Source organism: Engraulis encrasicolus, chromosome 19 (assembly GCF_034702125.1).
Source record: "Engraulis encrasicolus isolate BLACKSEA-1 chromosome 19, IST_EnEncr_1.0, whole genome shotgun sequence".
Lineage (NCBI taxonomy): Eukaryota > Metazoa > Chordata > Actinopteri > Clupeiformes > Engraulidae > Engraulis > Engraulis encrasicolus.
Window position 1 is genome coordinate 16,497,849 of NC_085875.1, and position 9,872 is coordinate 16,507,720.

Sequence of the window (9,872 nt, forward strand, 5' to 3'; positions counted from 1 at the left end):
TATTATTATTATTATTATTATTATTATTATTATTATTATTATTATTATTATTATTATTATTATCATTTTAATTGCACTTTCCTTCCAACACAAGTAGGCCCAAATGGTCTGCTGGTGTTGTAGTTAATTGCTTGTGCTTGTAATTAGGCCTATGCTTAATTGTGCTTTTGAACACTGTCAGGCAGTCAGGCAGACTATTCCATGCAATGTCAAAGCCCATGATTTCAGGTAGGGGCAGCACAGCATGGCACTAGCCAACTGCTTCACTCATTATCACAGGGCAAAAAACATTGCAGATATTGGGAAATATGATTGATTGGGAGAGGCCCTCAATGCAGATGTTTGTTATGATGTCATAATGGGCTAAAGTTCCATTGTTGATGTCCTGAGCATGAGAACTTCAGTCTCAGTAAGCCATTCTACACAGTAAGAGACAGCAGCACAATGATAGAGAGGTGAGTTGAAAAGGATTTGATTATTTATTGCTCTATTTAGGTTCTAAAATATCCCCAGGAAATGAGGTGGGGTATGATGTTGACATTGTGGACCAGTAGGCCTAAGGAAAAGTATATTTTAAAAAGCAGTTTCTTGTTTAAAAGAAATTAAAAATAGGCCTATTATTTTAAGTGTAATCTACTTTTCATTAAGTTGTAGAGTTTATGTAGGCCTAAGCTATCCCTGTGACTCAATATATTGGGCTTATATTATATATAAAAACAAAAAGAAGACGTAGGCCTACATTAATAGACTAGATAGGCTGTGTGTTGGAAAAATTCTGATATTGGTGGCATCATGGTATTGCTGGTGGTTGCTGGTGATTGGGGTGGGGGGGGGGGTGCTGTAGTCTTATTTCCCTTAACAATGGAATTCTCTTCTCTGATTGGCTGATAGAGTGTCCATTCACTTTGTTGTGTATACCTACAGCAGTTTTATTGGCTGTTAGGCAACTAGGAAATGACACTGGATTGTGTGGAACTGTTAATGGACACCACATCAGCCAATCAGAGAAGAGAATTCTGTTGTCAAGGTTACATTGATGGGACTAGGGAAGTGTGTGTGTGTGAGTGTGTGTGTGTGTGTGTGTGTGTGTGTGTGTGTGTGTGTGTGTGTGTGTGTGTGTGTGTGCGCGTGCGCGCGTGTGCGTGTGTATTTTTAATGGTGAAATGGGTAATCTTCATTGGACATTTGCTAGTTCCATTATGATGTCATGTTCTAATAACAGTCGTCACAAGGCAAGTGTTTAGTTTCTATGACTATAGGATTCTGCATGCATGATGACACTGTAAATTACATTTGAATGATGTGAGATATCCAAGGTGACAACAATATCCTCCAATGACATTTGTTGTATAAGAATTATCCAATGAGTGTGTTTCTATGCAGTTCAGTATCCCTATGAGGCTTATCCTGGTTATGACCAAATTCGGGATAAGGTGTTTATATATGAGTAGGCTAGAGTGTTATATCCCAGTCTACATTTTTGGCCATTACAGAATTCTCTTCAAAGTTCTATGGGAAGCCTCGGTATCCTGGATAAGATGTTTCCATGCGTCAATATTTTCGTTCGGAATACTCCACCTATATTCCGACAGTACAAAGGTTCCTCAAAGAAACGTTGGGGTCCCAGAAAACCTCAGGGTTCATCGAAGAATCATTTTGGTTCCTGTGAGCACTTGGGTTGTTCAAATTAACCTACTTCTAGTAGTTCCTCCACAGTGTTATTTGGGGAACATGTTCGGTAGCCTGATTATCATCAACTTTCAAATCTCGTTCTGAGATTCTGGTCTGACGAGATAACGAATAACGTTTCCAGGGCCGTTGGAGCTGCTCAAAGTTGATTGCTTCCCGACAAAGTCGGTGGAGTTCCCGATTTCTCCGGATCTCAGAAAGATATTGCATTAATCTTGACCTGATGAGTAGCAATGCCGAAGGTGTTGCGTCACTTGGAGGGGTAGCCTGGCTTCATGGTTGGGGAATTTGGAGAATTTTTACAGTGTCACAATGTGTCACAATGTCACAATAGGAACAAAAAAACTAAATGAACGTCTTCCCAACAGAAATGCATAGCAGCATGCAATATTAGGTCATGGAAGGAGACGTCCGGGTGGCTGGGGACCAGGCCACACCTGGTGACACCCAGCTGGCTGTGGTCCAGGCCAGTCCCATCTCAGGAGGACAGGGGGACACACTGCCATGGTGAGTAGTCTATTATTTTATGCAATATTTATGGAAACATCTTTCATATATTTGAGACAATGACATATTCTGACACTCTTATCTTATCAAAAGGCCCACTTTGGATACAGTAATCAGTTGCAGCTCCACAGAGCTGAACAACCTTGGAAAAGAGCCCAATGAACCCAAAAAAGAAGTCATCGAAGGAAAAGGAAAATGTGCCGAACCAGGAAAAGAATTGGATTTGGATGAACAAGCGGAGGAAGTGATGGAGCAGGTAAAGAAGATGATAGACCAGGACCACACATTAACAGAAGAGGAAAAGGCATTCATCATGGAGCATGTAGTAAAAGAATTAAGTCAGCAAGACAAAGCACTGAATGACCATGTAAACAAAATGGAATTTGAGGAAGAAGATGAAACGGTGATGGAACACGTAAAAAAGCAGCTGGAGCGAGAAGATATTTGTGAGGAGGATAAAAAATTCATCATGGAAGAAATTAAGGATCTAATGAAGAAAGACAAAGCACAAACAGAGCAGGTAATAAAACTATGTGAGCACACAAACAAAGCAAAGGAAGAAGAAGAGCCCCTTAACATAAAACTAAAGGACATGGAAAAAACACTGAAGGACAATGGAACTGAACTGACAAACGGAAAAGAATTGGATTTGGATGAAGAAGCGAAGGAAGTTATGGAGCAGGTAAAGAAGATGATAGACCAGGACGGCACATTAACAGAAGAGGAAAAGGCATTCATCATGGAACATGTAGTAAAAGAATTAAGTCAGCAAGACAAAGCACAGAATGAACATGTAAACCAAATGGAATTTGAGGAAGAAGATGAAACGGTAATGGAACACGTTAAAAAGCAGCTGGAGCGAGAAGAGATTTGTGAAGAGGATAAAAAATTCATCATGGAAGAGGTTAAGGATCTTATGAAGAAAGACAAAGCACAAACAGAGCAGGTGAAAGAACTATGTGAGCACAATACCAAAGTAAAGGAAGAAGAAGAGCCCCTTGAACTGAACATAGAACTAAAGGACATGGAAAAAGCACCGAAGGACAATGGAACTGAACTGACAAACGGAAAAGAAGAACTGATTAAAGAGAACGGAGAAGTGGACCAGGTAAAAAGTCTGATGGAGATTGAAGAATTGACAGCAGAGGAAAATGAAGTCATCATCGAGCCATTAAAAGAACTTGTGCAAAAAGACAACGCCCCGACTAATCAAGAAAATGAATTCTCTGATCACAAAACCAGAGTGGAAGTGGAAAAGTCACTGGTGGACAATGGATTTGAACTAGAAAAAACAGAACTGAATGAACAGATAAGTGAAGAGGGACAAGAAAAACTTCCAGGACAGGAAAATAAATTCATCGTGGAGCCATTAAAAGATCTGATCCAGAAAGAGAAAGCCCCCACTGCAGTGGAACCCAAAGCAGAATCGAAGGTGCCTGAGAAAGAACTGCAAAAAGTTCTTGTGGATAAAGAAACAGAACTCAAGGACCAAGAGGAAAAAACCCTAATGGAACATGGCACAGAGCTAAAGGACATGGGAAAAGCACTGGAAGACAATGGTAATAATGTGACGAAAATAGTCCCCACTCAACCTGAGAAAACACTTGTGGAAACGAAAGAATGTATGGAACCCAAAGTCCAACTGGTGCCTGTGAAAGAACTGCAACTGCAAGACAAAGAACCAGAAAAGGCAGAAGAAGACATGGATTATCAAACATATATCAAGGACCAGGAAAAAGTTGAATTGACCAGGACCAACCAGGAAGACAAATTGATGGAGCTGAAAACAGAGCAGAAAGATCTCAAGGAAGAACCCAAGGAACAGGGACAAGAGTTGATGGACCACCAGGATAATGAACAGCATTTGGATCAAGAGCAGCATGTGGAAGGAACAACCGAGGAGACTGACGGGCAAGCAAATGAGCATGAGAGAATGAATGACACACATGGCGAGAGTGAGACGACAGTCTGTGAGACACAAGTTGAGGATACGAATCAGACAAGGTACGCAGTGCACAAGAAACTGGAACGGCTTCGAGAAGAGCTAGAAAAGCGCCAACATTTCCAGGATATCCAGACTAAGTTCATGGATATCCTGAGACTGAAGATGCACATGATCGCACACAGACTGGACGGCAATGAAAACAACACGGATATGCAGAAGATGAAAGAGCAAATGGCAGACAAGATAGCAGACTTGGAGAGACTGAAGAAGGGCACCGTACCAAAAAGTAAAGGGATGCAAGAAACACCTGGAGCTGGGACAGAACAAGGCCATGAAGGAAAGATCGATCAAATAGTCAGTGTCATTGCAGGGGTACAGGGAGAAGTAGTGAAGGAGAAACTGAGAATGGCTGAGCATACCATTGCAGAGCAGCAAAGACAGATATGTGTCCTGGAGAGAACGGCAGCAGAGTTCATGACAATGTACAAGGAGATGCAGAAAGACAAAGAGGAGGCCCAGAGACACAGAGAGGAACAGGACCAAAGGATTCTACAACTGCAGACATTGGCTGCAGAGTTGATGACAAAAATGACAGAGATGGAAAGACACAGCAATGAGGCAGCACAAAGACGACAGGAGTGTGAAAACACAACAGAGGCAAAAGAGAGAATGGCAGAAGACAATGATTTGAGACAAGCGGAACAACAATTGGCAATGGTGATGTTGGATGAAGCCAACATACTTAATGAGGAGGAGGATGGAGAAAATAAAGAGAAAATAAAGACACCCTGTTTGGACCTTGAGGACATGAGGAGAGACATCTGGGTGGTTGGGGACCAGGCCACACCTGGTGTCACTCAGCTGTCCCTGGACCAGGCCAGTCTCACCTCAGGAGGACAGGAGGATCCACTGCCATGGTGAGTAATCTATTAATTTATTAATATTTGAGGAATGAATTAATCTATTAGTTCTTCATATTTGAGAGTGACATATTCCAAATTGAGTAAATGACACTCTGTTGTCTTATCTTGCCAAAATCAAAAGGTTCACTTTGGATGCAGTAATCAGTTGCAGCTCCACAAATGCTGAGGTGGAGATAATGAGTATGGAGCTGAAGAGAAAACAGCAGAAACACATGGAAAAAGAGGACAATGAAGAGAAAGAGGTCATAGAGATGGAGAAGGAACAGACCAAAAAAGTTGAACCGGCTGACCAGAGAAAAGAATGGACAGGAGTAGGTCTAGAAACAAATGATCAGAGAGAAGAGCAGGGAGAAGTTGAGATTGAAGTAATGGAGGAAGCCAACATACTTGGTGAAAAAGAGGAAAGAAAAAATTACAAAGTTGAAATAAAGACAACCCTTGAGGACATCAGGAGAGACATCTGGGTGGCTGGGCACCAGGCCACACCTGGTGTCACTCTGGTGTCCCTGAGCCAGGCCAGTCTCACCTCAGGAGGACAGGGGGACACACTGCCATGGTGAGTAATCTTTTAATTTGTTAATATTTGATGAATTAATTAATCTATTATTCTTAATATTTGAGACAGTGACATATTCCAATTTGAGTCAATGACATACTCTGACCACTCTGATGTCTTATCTTCCCAAAATGAAAAGGTTCACCTTGGATAAAATGATCAGTTGGGGCTCCACAAATGCTGAAAAATTGACAGAGATGGAAAGACACAGTAATGAGGCAGCACAAAGAGGAGAAGAGCGTGGAAACACAACAGAGGCAACAGAGAGCATGATAGAAGACTATGATTTGAGACAAGGCGAACAACAATTGGCAATGGTGATGTTGGAGGAGGAGGATGGAGAAAACAAAGAGAAAATAAAGACACCCTATTTGGACCTTGAGGACATGAGGAGAGACATCTGGGTGGCTGGGGACCAGGCCACACCTGGTGACACTCAGCTGTCCCTGGACCAGGCCAGTCCCACCTCAGAAGGACAGGGGGACACACTGCCATGGTGAGTAATCTATTAATTTAATGTAATATTTATGGAAACATCTTTAATATATTTGAGACGACGACATAATCTGACACTGTTGTCTTATCTTCCCAACATCAAAAGGTTCACTTTGGATACAGTAATGATTTGGAACGAAGGGACAGAACTAGATGAAGAAACAACTGATAAGGGAGAAGAGCAGGGCACACCTGGTGTCACTCAGCTGTCTGTGGGCCAGGCCAGTCCCACCTCAGGAAAGGGGGACACACTGCCATGGTGAGTAATATTTAAATGTATGTAATATTTGTGATAAGGTCGTTAATACAGTACATTTGAGACAATGACATAATACTCTGACACTCTGATGTCTTGTCTTCCCAAAATCAAAAGGTTCACTTTGGATACAATAATGAGTTGGAAATCCACAAATGCTGAGGTGGAGAAAAGGAGTGTGGCGCTGGAGACACAAGAGGTGAACAATGTGGGAAAACAGGAGAAAAAAGAAAAGCAAAAGGAACAGACCAAACTGCATGAAGTGATAGAAAAGGTAACAAAGGCGATGGAGGCAAAAGGACAGCAAGATAAAGCACTGGCGGAGCACAAAAATGATGACGAGATGACGGCCCATCGTGATGACGAGAAACATCAACAAATGTGCACGGATGGGCAAATCCCTCTGACAGGATATCATCAGAAATTGATCAAACCTATGCAAGTGGCCAGAGAGCTAAAGAATGACAGAAAGCTGATGAGTGAAACGTCAACCAATACCCTGCTGGGCTGGGGCGACCCAAACTTCCTCAGGCCTGAGGACGATGGCATGGAGACAGCCACAGATGGAGAGAGACGCGTTGACCAGCCTGAGAGCCACCAAGGAGAGAAGAAGAAAAAGAAGAAATCTGTTCTTAAATGGCTGAAAAAGAGACTTGGTTTCAAATGAAGATGACAACCCACATATGCAAGCATACACAAAAGACAAAAAAAGACAACAACAAAACAAAACACATAAAGAAACAAACTACAACAAAACTATACTTTTTAAACTGACTTTTACTTACTTTTACTCATTGCAAAACAACAACAAAAACAAATAATAAACTATTACGCATCAAGAACATGTGTTTTATGTGAGCTATGTGCAGGTTGCTGTTTTGGGGTTGAACTTTACAAGTCCATTTCATTATGTAACCTCCCGTCCTTGCCTTGTGCTTGTGACCTCCTGCTTCACTGATGGTCTGATCAATTTTCCACAGGCACAATAACAATTTGGGGAGACTTTGCCTACATCCCGATTGGAAATGAGAAAATCACCTTTAAATTGTGCTTTTGCGAGGTATTGAATAAAACTTCAATCCTCAATGATGTCTTGCCTTGCATCTCGAGGCCACAAGCACAAGGAGAGGATGGGAGGATACAAAATGAAATGGAAACTACATGTGCAAGCCTGAATTTTCAATAGGTGGGGTATTCAAAAAGCCTCCTCTGATGAACACTAGGCCTATTTATTATGAATTATTGGTTATAGGCCTACATTACATGCCATTTAGCGAATACAATGGGCCTCAGACCTAATAATCAATCACCATGATGGGCCTTGCATAGGCTGTAGTTTTTAGGTTTAAAAAAAAAAGATATATATATATATTGGTCTTTTTTAGACTTAATTATTGACAGGACAGTTTGAGAGGTAGACAGGAAGCGAATGGGGAGCGAGATGGGGAGGGGTGAGCAAAGGACCCAGGCCGGGAATCGAACCTGGGTCAGCCGCATGGCAGGCAAGTGCCCTACTGGATGGCCATGGCAGGGACAGGCTGTAATTTGTAGTTATTCCTGCTCGTTAGTTGTCCATGACCTCCTGGGATATGTACATTTCCTGAAGTTATTATTATGACAGCTGCCTTAAAGGGACACTGTGCAGGAAATGGTCAAAAAAGGTACTGTAAATATGCTGATTATTGAAACTGGGCTGCCTATTGCCAAATGTGGTCTTTACATGAAAGTTTACTAAGTAATAAACACATACTTTCTAGTATGGTCCAAGTACAGTCATTTTTGCAGCTAAAAATGGCTATTTTTGGAAATTCAAAATGGCGGACCATGGAGAAGATCCCCTTTTCATGTGTGAAGAGTGCAATTTTTCCAGTCATAATGAATACTTAGAATTTGATGGTGGTGGTAAGTATTCATGAAAAAGGTAACATTAGTGAATGGGCAGCATGAATTCTGGAAATAAACAACTAAAAATCTCACACAGTGTCCCTTTAAAATGCCAAGATTTTCCCTCCCCTCACACCTTTCATTTTTTCACACTCCATCTTTTTCAAAGAAGACTTTCTCGAGGAGTTTAAGACATATTCTTGTATCTTCTAATGGATGCTTATGTGTCCAGGGTGGTGCCATTTTTCCAACACCTTCCCCGAAAGGACCGCATCATAGGGCCCATTTTGTAGCCCACTGAGAATCACTCCAGCCTCTGACAAGCACATATTTTGTGGGAAAGAAAATAATCTACAGTATAGGTGTTCTGGCTACGCCAGCCTTTAACAGGAGAACCCTTATTTTGACAATTGTTTACTTTTGTACCCCATCTGCGAGACTTAGAACGCGCATAATTCTTTGACAGTTTGTTATCTCAAGCACTAAGCTACATGAAACCCACCTGTTTAATCTATCGTTCCTTGTACGCAGCTAAAGGCAATCCCTGTAAGTTGTGAATAATATTTTGATTTGATTACATTACATTACATTACATTGCATTTGGCAGATGCTTTATAACCAAAGCGACTTTCAAAAGAGGACATAATCAAGCCAACATCACAAGCAAATACAAAGTGCACAGGAGATATACAGGACAACAAGTGCAGTTGCAAAGAGGGGTTAGTTATTTTTTAGCAAATAGTAAATAACGAGTACACACACACACAAACACACACTCACAAACTAAACTAAACTAAACTAAACTAAACTAAACTAAACTAAACTAAACTAAACATCATGTCAGGAGTCTGCCCTGGGGCAAGGCCAGTTCAAGCATTAGTGTAGTAGATTCTCTCGAAAGAGGAATGTCTTTAGTTGTTTCTTGAAAGCTGCAAGAGATGTGCTCAGTCTTGCTGCCTCTGGGAGACTGTTCCACCACTTGGGTACCACAACGGAGAACAATCTTGACTGGGAGTACCTAGAGCGACTGGATGGCAGAGCCAGATGGCTTGTGCTGGATGAGCGCAGTTCTCTTCCAGTAACATAAGGCGTTAGTAGGTCCTTCAGATAAGCTGGGGCCGTTCCTGTGATGGTTTTGTAGGCAAGGGTCAATGCCTTGTGCTTGATCCGGGCGGCGATCGGTAACCAGTGCAACTCAATAAATAGAGGAGTAACATGGGTCCTTTTGGGTTGATTGAAAATCAACCGTGCCGCCGCATTCTGGATCATCCGCAGAGGCTTTAGCGCACAAGCAGGTAGACCTGTCATGAGTGAGTTGCAGTAGTCAACGCGGGACAGGACCGTGGCCTGGACCAGTCGTTGTGTAGAATATTGTGTCAGCACAGGTCTGATATTCCGTACGTTGGACATCTGGATTCGACAGGTCCGGGTGACTGAGTTGATGTAGTTGGAGCATGACAGCTCATCATCAATCATGACGCCGAGGTTTTTGGCGACTTTGTTTGGGGTCACGATGGTGGAGCCTATCTTGAGGTTGATGTTGTGACTGAGCGACTCTTTAGCTGGGATCACCAGGAGCTCTGTCTTGGCCAGGTTCAGCTGTAGGTGGTGGTCCTT

At 42.1% G+C, this 9,872-nt stretch overlaps 1 protein-coding gene across 1 annotated transcript; it reads left to right on the top strand.

Annotated features, from left to right (window-relative positions):
- The first annotated feature begins 416 nt into the window (after window positions 1–416).
- Window positions 417–7,060, top strand: LOC134434988 (golgin subfamily A member 6-like protein 22). Its single transcript, XM_063183701.1, has 7 exons — window positions 417–455; window positions 2,058–2,196; window positions 2,290–5,058; window positions 5,186–5,620; window positions 5,760–6,116; window positions 6,222–6,374; window positions 6,489–7,060. Exons 2-7 carry the CDS (start codon window positions 2,087–2,089, stop codon window positions 7,036–7,038), a joined length of 4,374 nt encoding a protein of 1,457 aa, XP_063039771.1. The 5' UTR covers window positions 417–455; window positions 2,058–2,086; the 3' UTR covers window positions 7,039–7,060.
- The last annotated feature ends 2,812 nt before the right edge of the window (window positions 7,061–9,872 follow it).